The sequence below is a fragment of the Daldinia decipiens genome, assembly GCF_022478715.1.
Source record: "Daldinia decipiens strain CBS 113046 unplaced genomic scaffold F4813scaffold_8, whole genome shotgun sequence".
Taxonomy (NCBI): domain Eukaryota; kingdom Fungi; phylum Ascomycota; class Sordariomycetes; order Xylariales; family Hypoxylaceae; genus Daldinia; species Daldinia decipiens.
In genome coordinates, this window is record NW_026054551.1 from 508,175 (window position 1) to 522,315 (window position 14,141).

The following is a 14,141-nucleotide window of genomic DNA, read 5'->3' on the forward strand; positions in this document are numbered from 1 at the left end:
TAGAAACTTACCGAGGGGTCAGTGGTAAGCAGATGTGTCACGTGATACCCCTGATTATACTCATGAACAGATTTAACCATGTTGGTATTTTCTTATTAACTACATAGTGTTCTTATATATATATATATATATATATATATATATATATATAATGTACCTGAATAGTTCAGCCCACCCTTAAATAATACTACCTATGCACCATATGTATTCTTATATCATATATCGCGAATTATTCCGAAAGTGCTAGCTACTACTATAATTCCTACAGCTTGTAAGAGGATGGTATGGCACCGCTTAAATAGTAGCGCACCCGTTAAGACCTGCCAACGCTCACGTACACTTCCAGCTAGAAGCATCGTTCTGAGGACCTTGGCCGTCGTATGTTGCTGTTCGTGGAAACGCACAAAGAGGACGTTGTCTATGCATGACAACCGCCTGTCCGGTTGAGTCCGAGAAGCTGAATCCCGTCGCGATGATCTGGGACACCGCATTGCCGTTCTCGACCCAGTCCATCAACGCTAGCAAGGCGTCGTGCTCCTTGTCCTTGTAGCCGGGGACCGAAGATCCAGCGTTGTAGGGTGGTACCTGCGCTGCCTGGCCCGCGCCAGCTATCATCCACGGAACGTTGAAATTGGGACTGCCGGGGCCAGCCCAACAGTGCCCCATGCCTGGAATCTGGAAGTATCGGAAGAAGTCGTCAACGCTTCCCATAGCTTCTATCGTCCTGTCGTAGTACAGAGTCGTGTGTTGCACTGGTACGGTGGCGTCTGCGAGCCCCCCATACATAACTGTGTTACGAAAAGTCAGTTCGCGTCTATATAATTGAAGTATTTCGGGAAAAGGGGAGGGGTCAGTTGTCTAGATCATACGTACTAATTTTGCCTTTACCTCGAAAGCTGCCTAGGTCGAATTGATCTGCGGAGGCGTGCACCGAGGTCTTATCACGAGCTCTGGCATCGTCCACGACGCTGTCGTTATATGAAGTGATCTGCCAGTTATTCCCATAGTCCATGAATGTTCGTTCGTACTGCGCATCAAAGCCCCTTCTAACGTTATTAGAATCATTCGGGTTGGCCGGCATCAGGAAAGTCCCCCATTCCGCCTCGGAACTGTAATCCAACCCTTTGTAAACGAGCTCTCCGCCCTCAGTGATGTAGTCGCTGTACATCTTCTGCGCCGTTTCTATCTGTGCCTGGGTCCAACAGGCGGTCTTATTTGTTGATACGTCACAGCTAATTTGGGTAATATCAAACTGTTCTCTGCATGCCGAGAGTGAGCTGACGATCCCATCTTGCGTGCCATCCAGAGGGTCACATTGCTTTAACACCTCTGTCTGGAGCCGCGAGAAGAGACTTTGGTCACTAACGCTACCGTCGGCATTTTCAGGAAGATTCCACGTCGCGAGCTTGGAGATCCAAGGCATCAAATTCTTTGTGTCCCACGCGGGTGCCCCGATCAATGCCCCGTCAAACATATCAGGGTCTCTCTCTACGGCAATAAGTAAGCGAATATTACACCTCACAAGTAAGCTATATATTTGGAAATCGATATTCCGGAAAGAAAAAAGAACAAATAGGGGTAGAATCATTTATGGTACTACTTACGGATTTGTTTGAGGCCTTGTCTACCTCCGGTTGAGCATCCGCTATAATACGAATACGCGATCTGTTTGTCGTTGTAGTATGCTTGAATGAGCGTTTTTCCTAGGGTTATAGAACCCTCCATTGCCTGGTAAGCCCAGTTGACTCGAAGCTGTTCAGTAGTCGGCCATGTCATATCTCCTTGACCCGAGTTATGCCCAGTGTCGGTAGCAAGAGTAGCCATGCCATATTGCACTCCAGCTCCCATATCGAGCCAGTTGATGCCACCGAGGAACGCATAACTCCCAATTACAAGGAGCTTCGAGTTCCAGGTGTCTGGAAGGAACATTCCGAAGCGGTAATTTGCTGTCTCGTTTTTGACTATAACGGCGCAGAGCGGCGGAAGTCCAGATGCAAATGTAGGATAGCCTAGATTTCCCTGCTCTATATAAGTTCCGCTCGTGACATGTTGGACGCTCTCTATCGAGATACCAGAAGGGACAATTCCGTTAAAGTAGTTTGCGGTACATCCCGCAGATTGACGAGGTCGCTTTGCATATGGCGTACTGTTAACATGATATGCAAAAAAGCTTAACAGGACCCAGAGAACTGGAACTATTATAGTAGCCATTTGGATAAATGCGGTAAAGTTCGAGTAGCCTTGCCGATGATCAATAACTCCATATAGCTGGCAGAAGCTTGCAGATACTTATAGGTCGACCGGCATGTCACAGATATTGAATCGCCGAGGCAACGACAAGGCTTATGTGCACATTTCTTTGTAAGCTTATAGCCCCCCTTGTAGAGGCTACTTATTGTATTATTCGCCCAGACTACATTGACGTAGGGGGCCATTGGAAATCTGACCACTTGACCTACCCGCTCTAGCCGGACTGGTAAGTATTCAGCTATGTTCTGGCTCCAACACAGCTTGCTATACGCAGGATGATTCCAGGAAAAATTAAGAATAGCACACTACTTTTAGTCTAGGCGACCAATGAGAGGTGCTCTAGGTATGTAAGACCTAAAACGGCGTTTGCATAAGAGCATTCTTTAGCATGTCTCTGCCTTGCTGAAGATCTTTTTTTTTTTTTTTTTTCAAAAATGTGTTTCATTACACAATCCAGGGAGGTGGCTATGACGTCAAATAAATCAATCATCTTGGATGTTTGATCTCTGCCTACTGGATCCGGGCTTATTCTCGGTATAGAAAGATGAGAGGCTTGTGGCACGAGACGTTCTCATTTTTCTGTCAGGAAGCTGAATATGTCACCTATTCGTCTAGAAGAGACAGAGCTGAATAATGTGGCTACCTTTGAAGGCTTATTCTAAGAGCCTCGGCTGTTCGGCTTAGTTTCATAACGTCCAGTAATAGTACTGCCGACTGTGTGAAGAAGAAGAAGAAACTCCACGGGGCACAGAGTAGTCTTTTGTTCGTTGAAAACAGTTGTATCATAGATCTTATTAGTGAAGGCGCTAGTAGCACGAGTTCGAGAATGCGAACAAGCCCATTGTACCATGTAACCCTACCTACTACTAAGATCCAATCCGGGGAATTGGAGATTTCTGGGTGCAGCCTTTCTCCACACCATCCCGCAACGCATGTCCCCGTGGTATGCTGGCGTGCATGGCCTCTCCGCGCATTAGAGAACCGAAACTCGGGATTGTACGAATGAAATGACTCAAGGAGTTACCTAAAGCGATGTGCCCTACTCGTTACGTGGCTAGAATAGGATCGAGTGACTGAGTAACTGCAGGATTTGACCTTCTTCCAAGCCGCCCAACATGTGAATTATGACGCAGGCATCATGGCATATCGACAGTAGAGGTGACTTCGCATCTCCCGCCTTTCGGGCACCGCACTTACACGAAACGTCTAGAATTAAGGAGTGCCAGACTGATCTGAAAAGATACGTGTAATCAAAGTATCCTCTTTACTCGCGTCTAAGAAATTCGTATACATAGGTACCTAATTTTCAAACATCTATAACCATTCATATCTTAAATGCTTGCCTTTTTAGTAACCCGATTATATTCTTATTGGCTGAGACTAATTCTTAGTTCCAGCAAGCCGTTCCTTTGCTAGTAATTAAAGCGTGGCGCTAGTGAGCTGTGGGACCTAGCCTAATCGTAATACAGATCGATTCACTCATATATCCCAAGATATCATCAGTACAATGAACTACATGTTGTGGAAATTTCAATTATCAAGTACGACTTGTTATAACTCCCATTTTATGAAACGTATTTCTAAACTGTTGCTTTACTTACTAATATATATATCTTCTATTTCTCCTATTCTTAAAGTAATATTGGCCTATATTGTTGGTATACTTCAAGTCCTACTGACTACTCCCCAGTCACGTGTATCTCAAACTATTATTTACAACAGCTAGGCAAGTACTTGTTACCGTAAACTAACTCAATTAATATAAATGGTGCCTCTATTTCTTAGGTTAATATATATCAAGAGTCACTCTATATCAATACCTTAGCTAAACTACTTTTATACTGTATGATCTCGTCCTAAGAAAGTTCTCATTTATAGGAACGGTGCTTGCATACACAATATTTACTATCATATTATATAGATGTGTACTTATTGGCATGCTGGTTCATAAACCCCTTTTCATTTATTATTTAGGATGGATGCAAAAGACTAAACTTCAATTTGCAGTAGCTGCCACCTACCTACCTATCTAATTCACACGGGTTACGACTATGCCAACGGACAGCTAGCGATTCCCCAGAACTCGCAGCAATCACCATAGCGATAGCAGGCCATTATTAAGCCTCGTTTTCTGAAAGTGATTGGGTCGTAATTATAGGGGATTCCCTTTAACCGGAGGATCTCGTAAACCCAAGTCTAGACTGCATTTGATTCTACTAATAGCTCGAGTGAACCAGAACAAATCGTCTCCAGGTTACGAGAGCTCCAGGGTCGGCTATATAGCAAAAGTTCCAGGCATCTATGTGGCTCGCAGGTCCCACCAGCGACCAACTATTATATTCTACTACTCATATATCCGCAAGGACACATTTAGTTATATCGAACGTCACTTCTGGTAATTAATGCACAGCTAGGCATTGATCCTCGCGGGTATCTTATCGTTGACGAATAAGATAGCCGTAGAAAATTTCCTTTTCCCGGTATCCTCGACGCCAATTATCCGGTTCCAGAAGGTCGGCGACCGAAAAACTGCAGGCATTTGGGATAAATGAAATGGTAAGATGCAACTCCAGGATCATCCCGGCGGAGGCTATCTTTTTTAGACGCATTTGGAGGCTCTACGACGTGATCTATAAATACTACTTTATGCCCGCGGTTACATCCTACGTTTGCAGTCAGTCTACTATTTTACCCCTCCACTGTATGTCAACGGATCCAGGAGAAACTTCAACTACCGAAGAAATTTCATCATGAAGGCCATAAGCTTCATCGCGGGCATCTCTCTGGCGACATCTGCGCTCGCGGAAGGAGACCCGCCGCCTCCGCAGTTTCCGCTTGTTCTCGGAGTGGTGTCGGAAACTCCTTATCAATGTGCCCCTGGACAGAGTATGAACATCACATTCCTCCCAGATAGCCTCAGATTGGACCTTCCCAGCATGCGATTTGGCACAGAAGGACATGGCAGAACGGATGAATATGCTGGTTGCCAATTCACTGTAGAGTTTACCTCTTGGTGGTACAAGTACCGTTTTGCGATCCGAGACGTGACTTATAGGGGACACCTCAATGCAACCGACGGTGTCCAGTTATACCAGTTGGAAGCCAATGCAGTTTTCAGATACGAAAATCGGAAGCTAAATCCTGGAAGAGCACCGCCTGACATCTGGAACGTATCTATGTCTACCATGGTGAGCTTGCTCATTGCCTGCCTGATATACCCATTCTAGCTCCTTGATCTCCCCAATGAGTATGATAGCATAGCCACTAACGAGCTTATACGAGCTTATAGATCGATAACACCGCCAAGGCAGCTATTGGAGGCGAAGGAAACTTCAATGACAACTTCGAAGTGAGCGGCGGTAACAGTTCCAACTTAGAGTGGTCAACGTGTATGGATGGTGGCGAGGGCTCGGGCGACGTTAAGACAAAGCTCTCGTTTAACATCGGCGCGACTACAAGCGATAAGAGTGGCAAGGGCACTGGTATTCTAACCCAGGGTTTGACGTTGGACTTCGGACTCGTCTGGGAGGAATGCTATCCTGACCGATCAGCTAAGAACGCATGGGGTCAAACGCGGATCGATGACTGGTCGATCTGTACGTACAACACGAATAACGAAACCTCGCGGACAATCCCGCAAGCGCTACGTCGTGGACCGGGTGTGCCATTCTAGGTTATATTTTGGAAAGAAGAAGCCAACGGGTATCTTGGGTATTTTACAAAGGAGCCTCATTAACCAATCAGTTAGACATCTAAATCTCTTTAATCGCCTCGTGCCACTAGATATTATCTCTATTCCTGCAGACATTTCAGTAACGCGACGTCTATTAGCATTGGCATTGAAGTAAAAGACTTGACTTCTACAGTATATCTTGTAATTATCTGTTTCTCATTACTTGCTCCCCTCATCCTCCTCGCTAAGGGTGTCGAGGGTAATGTCTTGCGCTTTTACGTTCATAATGTCATCTGCATCCCCTATCTTCTCAATCCTTCCATCCTTCATCCAGACCACAATATCTACCCCTTTCCTCAGGTGAGCCACGGCTGCATCCACCCTATGCGCAACCATGATGACAGTATGACCTTTGCAGGTGAGCTCTTCGTGGACAATATCAAGTATCAGCTTCTCAGTTGACGAGTCAAGGGATGAAGTAGCCTCATCGAGTAAAATTATCGGGTTTGCACCCGATGTGTTTATGGTGTATACCTGTAGTAGCGCACGTGCTAGAGCTAGCATCTGCCCCTGCCCGACCGAAAGAGACGGGAGCGATGCAAGTGTTTGATCTAGGATTGGATGAGTGCTTGAGTGGGTGTCGTGTAAACTGTCAGGGTTCAGATCAGAGCTAAAATGGTGCCATAAGCGCGCTTTGGAAAGAGCTTCAATTATAGTATCGCTAGAGAGAGTCTCCGTTGGGTCCACGTTGAATCGAAGGGTTTGCTGATTGAGAAGCAAGGGCTCTTGGGGTACCGTCACAAAGCAGCGTTCTCGTATTATCGAACGAGGCACGTGGCCGATGTTTATGCCGTCGACTACAATTGAACCCGATTTCGTATCCAATAACTTAAGAAGAGTGAGCAGTAAAGAGCTTTTACCACTACACGAGAAGAAGTCAGTACGCAACCTCTGAGATGTACATGTACGAGTACTTACCTCCCAGTCCGACCACACACAACCACCTTTTGCCCAGGCTTAATCTTCAGGGACACATCTTTAAGCGTCATGCTTTCCTTATTATAAGCAGCCGTAAGATTTTGAATCTCGACGGAGCCGGAAGACGGCCATGTCTCCGGAGGTATATTGGTTTCGGATGGCTGATCCTCAGGGGACACTTCCTCTTCCAATGTCTTAATCCTAGCGATAGCACCGAGAGATATCTCCAGATTAGTCCACGATTCGACAAGTCGGAGAAGTGTAGTGTTGGCGACCAGCACAATGTTCAACGCAACACCGACTTGGCCACCTGAAGTGGTATCCCGGAGAGCGATAGCAAGGGCGATGACCCCAACAGCTATCCCCGCGACGAGCAGGTCGAGAACAATCCTGAGCCAGCACTGAAGACACAGAAGAAGGTAAAATGGCTTCTGGGATTCGTCCAGGTTCTCCAGATGCTTATTCTCTGCCTTGGACTGGCCTGCAAATGCGCGTATTGTAGGCAATCCTTCCACCGTCTCTAAAAAGTCTATTAAAACGGCAGATCTTGATTCAAGCTCTAGGAGCCGTAGTTGTCGTGATGTCCGAAGGTATATCTTCTGCACGAGGTAGACAACTATAAGGCATATCGGCAGCGTGAGCGTTAGTAGCTTTTGGACAACAAATAGCAAGATAACCTGAAAAAGAAGTTTGAATATCTCTACGATAGTATTAGCGATACATTTGCTGTTGAACTACGTATTCAACTTACGAACGAATAATGTTGATAAAGAAGAAGCAAGTTGCTTATCAACAAGCTGAATATCTTGACTGAATCTGGGGCTTGTCAGTCTCCTGATGCTGATATGTCAAAAATGGCGCATACCGGTTCAAGATTGACCCGCTGTCAGTCTTCGAGAAGTATAGCAAAGGTGCACTAGTATGTGTTAGTGTCCTGATCGCCTTTGGGGGACGGTACACGTTACCGAGTAATTATTTCGAGCAGCTTCGAGTGTAAGGCAAGTCCTGAATGAGGAGCAACAAGTATAACGGTAGACCTAAGAGTCGTATTAGCCCCATTTCGTCACTTTATATACTTTAGAACTCATAAGGCAGCTAGCTCAACGAACCACATAATTCCATTAGTAGAGACCCAAGCGATGAGGTTTAGGGTAATATATCCTCCAATAAAGAACCACTCATTACTTGCTCTCGAATCCGTCCACAGCTTTAACCAATACTGGGGAAAAGTGACAAAAAAAGAGCAAGATGCGATGCAGGTTATCATGAAAACGAAGTTTCTTATTCCGGCCGCTTTTAAATAGTAGCCTATGGTCTATTAGATATGCCTTGCCTTCTCGAGGTGTCATTTTTGAACTCACCATAGAGCGCCGAGTCACCTGTTTTCCGTTTCGAGTCAATAGCAGTGTCGTCGTATGATCGCTGCTCCCGAGAAAGCGGATTGGGATTATCCACAGGGGTATTCTTGTCCCCATGGGTGTTATCTTCTTTTAGGATTATTTTCAATACTTGAGGATCTCTCGAGAGTAGCTCATTCCATTTGCCTTGCTCCTTAATGCGCCCACCCTCAAGGATGATAACCTCATCTGCCAAACGAAAGTACTGGGCTTCGTCAAACTGTTAGACCAGCAGTAATAAAAGGGGGTTCAGGGGTACTTACTAGAGTTGCTTATCAAGACCACCGTTACCCCAAGCTTTTTAAGCAGACCGTCTGACTTGAATATGTTTTCGATGATTCGATGCTCGGTGCTTCCATCTAAAGCACTAAAAGGATCATCTAAAATGAGAATTTCCGAACGGGAGAAGATTGCACGCGCAAGAGCCTATGTCATGTCAGAATATGGAATTTATGAAGGGGGGGACTCATACTAGGCGCTGGCGTTGACCCCCTGAGAGATTAGCCCCCCGACTCCCTACGATAGTCTCGTCTCCACTCGGAAGTGTGTTGATGTCTTTCGAAAGACAGCAAGCAGCGATCACTGTCTCATACCATCTTGCGTCGACAACAGAAGAGCAATCCTCAAACCCGGTTATGACTTGCTTAATGGTCCCATTTGGTAGCCATGGTAATTGAGAGCAGTAACCCATACGTTTGGAGGATACTGCAATAGTTCCGACCGAAGGGGTCTCGCCTAGGAGAGCACGGACTAAGGTTGTCTTCCCGGCGGCTGTTGCACCAGAGCAAATAACAATAGACCCTTTCTGCACGGTCAAACTAATATCGCTCAGAACTGAGCGAGACCCCCCAAAAGAAACCCCTACTGCACTGAAAGCTGGATGTGAAGAGGGGTGAAAATCGGCATCCCCAGAGTTGTTTGATTCAGGGGTCGCTTGTGAGCCGACAATCTCAATCCTGTAATCCTGGCGGGGAGGTTCAAGAAGGAAGTTTTGGATTCTCTCAAAACTGGCAAAAGATGCAATGACCCTAGGCACGATAGTCATAACCATGTTCGCCGGGTGTGTTACCATGCTTAGAATGGCAATAGTTGTGAATGCAGTCTCAGTGTCCAGTTGATTGCCTCTCGACTTCGCTAAGATGGCATAGAGTATAATGGTGATAACTGGCGCAAACATCCCATTGGCATTTGCGGATGCGTTATAAGCAACTGTCATCCACCGTACTCTGCCTGCCATGTGAAGCTCAGTCTGTCGAAGTCCTTGAATGCGTTTCGATATCACGTCTTGCAAGCCAAGCATCTTGACGTTCTTAATGGCACTGATAGCGGCACTTGTCATAGAAATGCGATTCTGCGTCGCCTCATTCCACCCGCCTTGTCTCGATCGTAGGTTTTTCGCCACATACCGACTTACACGAGAACATACTAGAGAAATCTTTCAGTGATCAAGAAGGATAGGTGAGGTAACTTTGACTTACGGAAAATGATAAAAAGGGGCACGGGGGCCAGCCAACCGACTTCCCAAGATAGCATAGCGATCCCGATGGCAACTTCGAAAACTTGTCCCCAAGTTTCGTGGAACATTTCGCCAATTGTGTCGAGGTTATCCACGTCAGTACTTGTGAGTGTCAAGACTTTACCCTCGCTCACACTTTCGGCGTAAGAGTTCATAGTTTTATCATTAATCAATGCTATAAGAGCGGCCCGTATCATTACCCTCAGTTTATTGAGGTGACTTTGATAAACCGTAGTGGAAATCTAATTATAAGCTTAGTAGTTGGCCATTCTGTCAATTTGAGGAGGCTTACAGCTAGACCGACATAGACGACAACTGCAGCCGTAATAAGACTATGTGCAGTCCATATCTGATTTGACGGCTTATTACTGGTAACGTATTGGATGCTTTGACGGATGATAATTGGTTGCGAATATCTGAATAAAGTGAGGAAGAGTCGCGGTGGTATGGCCAACAAGAATGGTCTTCTAAGAGACACGAATAGTGCTTTTGGGAGTGTCATCCTGCTCTCGGGTCTCACTACGTAGTCGCCCTATAATTAGCTATCATTCGGCTTTTTATATGAACCAAAGCACGTACATCTTTGCTCCCATGCGCGTATTGCTGCAGTACGAATGGGCTTGGATAGCAACTTCATATCGACAGAAGGCAAACTGGAGTTTAGAAGGACATTGCGATACCCTTCCACGAGAACTGGATTGATCCACCAGAAGAATATCCTGCCAAAAATGCCGGATCTTTCCTCGGGCGATACATACTGTCCCGAGAACTCTTTAGTTAGTTCCTTTTGAAGGTTTTCGGTCGCAAGTAGAGCAGCCTCTAGGGTTATTTGCGCGAGAATTGGATCTTGCATAAGCCAACTACGCTGCCCTTGAGGTGTCACGGATATCTCAAGGACATCCCGAATAATACACGCTGTAAGGTATAGAGTGAGTATGCTGGATGGTTGAATGCTTCGCCGATGCTCTATCAATGACAGAATACAGAGCGCGAGAACCGCAGCAACTTCTAGGCCTTGAGAGGCACGGACGTAGGTATTATCAGGCATCAAATCCCTTAATGCAACAAAACGCCCTACGCTTGATAAAACAAGAAGGATTAACAGAAGCTACTATGAATGTCAGTCTATAGATGCTATGTTGTAGTGCTTGTTTTCACCCACTATCTTCACCCGTCCCAGGAAGCCGGAGATAACAACGACAGGAGCCCGGCGTAACCTCCATACTCGAAAGAGCGCCAAGCACACAAATAGGATTGAAAGTAGCATCGAGCAACTAGCGACATACGTAGCGCTCTCAAGGAGAGCCATCGTTGAAGATGAAAATCGCTTTCGGATAAGTAAGGTCGTGATGCTGCAGCGTTCAAGAATTCTGTCAGCAATGTCAATACGTGCCTTGGCCAATTGAATCACGCAATCGATTACATATCAGTCCTACATACCAGGGCCAATGCTCTCGTATTCGAACACCCCTGACCTTCCTGCGTATTCAACGGGCTGCTTGGAGCATCATATTTCTTCCCAAACGGGACAGGACCAGGCCTCGAATAGCATGATGATTGGCTCAAAGACGCAGCAGGCTAGTCTTATAAGATGCTACGAGTGGATACGTAGTCCACTTATTACATATGTGCTCGGTTTTAAAGGCAGTATGCCGAAGTTAAGATGGTGATGGCTTCACTGAAGCTCTTTGCATATTAATATCCGGGACAATATAGTCAATAATATCACATCTATATTGATACAGCGCCTTAGGATACGGAATACACACACTACCAGAATTTGCTGTATAGAAGCCAATTTATACATACATTAGGTAGGTATACATTAGGTACACATATGCCATCTTAAGCCTGCGACGGCTTAGAATACCCTTCTAGCTGTGCCTTAATCTGGACGGCGACGAGTTTGGAGAAGTATCGGCACAGGGCAAGATTGCCTCCATGAAGCCAGAGGCCGGGGTGACCACTGGGTCGCCACATGACTCTCATCTCACCCTCCTCATCGTAGCCAAACACGTTGGGCACCTTACTAGCGACCTGCTCTCCGAAGATGGCTTCGGTAGCCGTTCTCATGTTCTGGTATCCTGTCGCGCAGACAATTTCGTCTGCTTCCAGCTCAGTTCCGTCGTCGAGCTTCACGCCGCGCGGAAGAACCTCACTGATACCAACGCCGTGCTTCACCTTTACCTTGCCGTCAATGATCAGCTGCGAGGCGCCCACGTCGATGTAGTAGCCCCCGCCGCGCTGCAGATACTTGATCCACAGCCCGCAGTTCATCGGGCCTCGGTCGGTCTTGAAGCCTGCTTTATTGAGACCGTTGAGGACATCCTTATCGACTACTTGTTGGAGCTCGTTGACGTCGGCCTGGACCGCCTTAAAGATCTCACCTGGCGTTCCCCACGAAAGAAGGTCGGCCTCCTCTGTCGGAGGGCCACCCTCGCAGTATGCCGGTTTGAGTAATAGATCCAATGCCGCCTGCACACTCATGACGGTCGTCGACGACCGCTGGATGATGGTCACGTCGTACCCATTCTCGTAGAAATCTTGAGAAATATCGAGCGCCGAGTTGCAAGCACCAATCACAACTGCTTTCCTTCCTTTGGCGTTCTTCTTGGCGCCTTTGAATTCCGATGAATGGCAGAGAACATCGCCCTTGAAGCTTTCCATACCTTTAAAATCCGGTGCATTCTTCTTCCCAGAATGGCCCGTGCTCTGGACAATGTGCTTCGGATGCAGTACACGAACTTCGACGGTCCCGTCCTTCTTCTTCCGCTTGACAACCGCAACCCACTGCTTCTTTTCCTCGTCCCAGCTGCTATACTCAAGACTCGTGTTATTCCACACGTTGAGCTCGAGCTGTTCAGCGTACGACTGTAGAAACTGGGCAAGTTTATCCTTGGGGGTGAATATTGGCCAGAAGTCTGGGAATTTTATGTATGGCATATGGTCGTACCATATCGCGTCGTGCAGGACAAGGTGCTGGTATCGATTCCTCCAGTTGTCGCCAACATTGTCGCACACGTCGATTGCGAGTGTTGGGACATTGATCATCTTTAGTCGGGCATGTAAGGAGAGCCCGGCTTGTCCGCAACCTGATTTATATGAGTTGATATTGCGGGTTATGTTCAGAAGAATAGAAGCTTACCAATTATAAGTACGTCGGGGTCACCGTGCACGAAGTTTATCTCATCTTGCCTTCTTTCGAGCCAGTTTTTTCTCTCCGGGTTGGCGCCATGCGTGACACCATTTGGTCGTAAGGGACCGACCGGCTCTGGGTGGTTGTATAGCTCGTGCATGGTTGTGTAAAGCGTCCAAAATTTCCATTCGCCGTTTTCTTGGAGGAGACGAGCATATCCGGCACCGAAACCATGCTCGGTACCAGACCGTAGGAAGAATTGTATACCGCAGACCGACCCGTCAGCCCGGAAGGGGATTATTTCTGGGCCGTTATTCTTAGCCGGACGCTCCCGGTCGATTTGGATGTCTTTTAAGTGATGGCCCTTGTCCAGGAACGATGCAATCTTGTCTCTCCCCTTCATAGTGCGGAAATCCCAAGTCAAGCCAAGATGATCTCTCCAATAGCTGTTTTCTAGAAAGAGGGTTGCAAGGCCCTTGTGGTCCTTCTTCGAAAGCAACTCGTTGAACGAGTTTATAATCTTGGAAGCCACTGCGAGTGCATCTACGCTCTCGTCTTTGATAGTCGGCGGCCATGGTGCAAGAGGAATATCTACAGAGCCAGGTACTCTACGCTGGCTTGACGGGAGAGAGTCTGGCGTGGTCATGGTGGTAAGCGTTTATAGAATAGGTGAAGTGATAGTGAAGATATCAAATGCTACTTGGTATCATTAAGATGAACCAGAAGAAAACCCCAAGGATTGGGGCTCTAGATATCCCCAGTTTCACGGTTATAGGACCCCGCACGTTCCGGTAGTAACTGGAGGTAAATCTACGAGACGTTGTTCCTATCAACATTCCGCTTCGCACGAAGCTACGGCTCAACGAATCGGGTATGGACTTGCACCGTGGGAGCTGGAGGAGTGCATTCATCACCCCGCATTAAGTGATAGATCATGGTTAAGAGAGGATACTGTTCGCATATAATACCCCGAGAAAAGTCAGGTGGTTTATACTATCGTACCGAAGGAGACTCCGAGGCTCTCGTCACTGCTCGCTGATCCTGGCTAAAGCATACGGGTTTAGCTATGCAATACAACTCATGATCTTATTTATACATTTTATAGTGGCTTATGGATACTGTAGATATTTGATGTTGGTGGCAAAAAGATGTTGTATTGGAAAATATTATAATACTTCACGTTTACTTGGT

At 46.6% G+C, this 14,141-nt stretch overlaps 4 protein-coding genes across 4 annotated transcripts; 1 reads left to right on the plus strand and 3 right to left on the minus strand.

Annotated features, from left to right (window-relative positions):
• Window positions 1-255: 255 nt before the first annotated feature.
• F4813DRAFT_326211 (tannase and feruloyl esterase) lies at window positions 256-2,346 on the minus strand. The gene is made up of 3 exons (XM_049241072.1): window positions 1,605-2,346; window positions 874-1,488; window positions 256-788 (listed from the first exon to the last, which is right to left on the minus strand). The coding sequence occupies exons 1-3, from the start codon at window positions 2,209-2,211 to the stop codon at window positions 331-333; spliced, it is 1,680 nt and encodes a 559-aa protein (XP_049101797.1). The 5' UTR covers window positions 2,212-2,346; the 3' UTR covers window positions 256-330.
• Window positions 2,347-4,563: 2,217 nt separating this feature from the next.
• On the plus strand, window positions 4,564-6,036 carry F4813DRAFT_352115 (uncharacterized protein). Its single transcript, XM_049242490.1, has 2 exons — window positions 4,564-5,438; window positions 5,540-6,036. The coding sequence occupies exons 1-2, from the start codon at window positions 5,001-5,003 to the stop codon at window positions 5,921-5,923; spliced, it is 822 nt and encodes a 273-aa protein (XP_049101798.1). The 5' UTR covers window positions 4,564-5,000; the 3' UTR covers window positions 5,924-6,036.
• Window positions 6,037-11,172, minus strand: F4813DRAFT_352116 (P-loop containing nucleoside triphosphate hydrolase protein). The gene is made up of 13 exons (XM_049242491.1): window positions 10,977-11,172; window positions 10,394-10,922; window positions 10,107-10,333; window positions 9,777-10,056; window positions 8,771-9,723; window positions 8,562-8,724; window positions 8,263-8,508; window positions 8,011-8,209; window positions 7,867-7,938; window positions 7,767-7,817; window positions 7,653-7,717; window positions 6,902-7,601; window positions 6,037-6,845 (listed from the first exon to the last, which is right to left on the minus strand). The coding sequence occupies exons 1-13, from the start codon at window positions 11,121-11,123 to the stop codon at window positions 6,143-6,145; spliced, it is 4,335 nt and encodes a 1,444-aa protein (XP_049101799.1). The 5' UTR covers window positions 11,124-11,172; the 3' UTR covers window positions 6,037-6,142.
• A 288-nt stretch (window positions 11,173-11,460) lies between these two features.
• Window positions 11,461-13,944, minus strand: F4813DRAFT_326244 (FAD/NAD(P)-binding domain-containing protein). Its single transcript, XM_049241073.1, has 2 exons — window positions 12,960-13,944; window positions 11,461-12,906 (listed from the first exon to the last, which is right to left on the minus strand). The coding sequence occupies exons 1-2, from the start codon at window positions 13,594-13,596 to the stop codon at window positions 11,660-11,662; spliced, it is 1,884 nt and encodes a 627-aa protein (XP_049101800.1). The 5' UTR covers window positions 13,597-13,944; the 3' UTR covers window positions 11,461-11,659.
• Window positions 13,945-14,141: the final 197 nt, after the last annotated feature.

What these genes read in the sequence shown, in the direction of transcription:
- F4813DRAFT_326244 (XM_049241073.1), bottom strand. Translation starts at nt 13,596, where the DNA reads ATGACCACGCCAGACTCTCTCCCGTCAAGCCAGCGTAGAGTACCTGGC. An exon ending in CCCCGACGTACTTATAATTG is followed by an intron (nt 12,907 to 12,959) that starts GTAAGCTTCTAT and finishes CATATAAATCAG; the next exon opens with GTTGCGGACAAGCCGGGCTC.
- F4813DRAFT_326211 (XM_049241072.1), bottom strand. Translation starts at nt 2,211, where the DNA reads ATGGCTACTATAATAGTTCCAGTTCTCTGGGTCCTGTTAAGCTTTTTT. An exon ending in ACAAGGCCTCAAACAAATCC is followed by an intron (nt 1,489 to 1,604) that starts GTAAGTAGTACC and finishes TTATTGCCGTAG; the next exon opens with AGAGAGACCCTGATATGTTT. An exon ending in TCGAGGTAAAGGCAAAATTA is followed by an intron (nt 789 to 873) that starts GTACGTATGATC and finishes TTCGTAACACAG; the next exon opens with TTATGTATGGGGGGCTCGCA.
- F4813DRAFT_352116 (XM_049242491.1), bottom strand. Translation starts at nt 11,123, where the DNA reads ATGGCTCTCCTTGAGAGCGCTACGTATGTCGCTAGTTGCTCGATGCTA. An exon ending in AGGTGACTCGGCGCTCTATG is followed by an intron (nt 8,210 to 8,262) that starts GTGAGTTCAAAA and finishes AATAGACCATAG; the next exon opens with GCTACTATTTAAAAGCGGCC. An exon ending in TTTATCAACATTATTCGTTC is followed by an intron (nt 7,602 to 7,652) that starts GTAAGTTGAATA and finishes ATACTATCGTAG; the next exon opens with AGATATTCAAACTTCTTTTT.
- F4813DRAFT_352115 (XM_049242490.1), top strand. Translation starts at nt 5,001, where the DNA reads ATGAAGGCCATAAGCTTCATCGCGGGCATCTCTCTGGCGACATCTGCG. An exon ending in ACGTATCTATGTCTACCATG is followed by an intron (nt 5,439 to 5,539) that starts GTGAGCTTGCTC and finishes ACGAGCTTATAG; the next exon opens with ATCGATAACACCGCCAAGGC.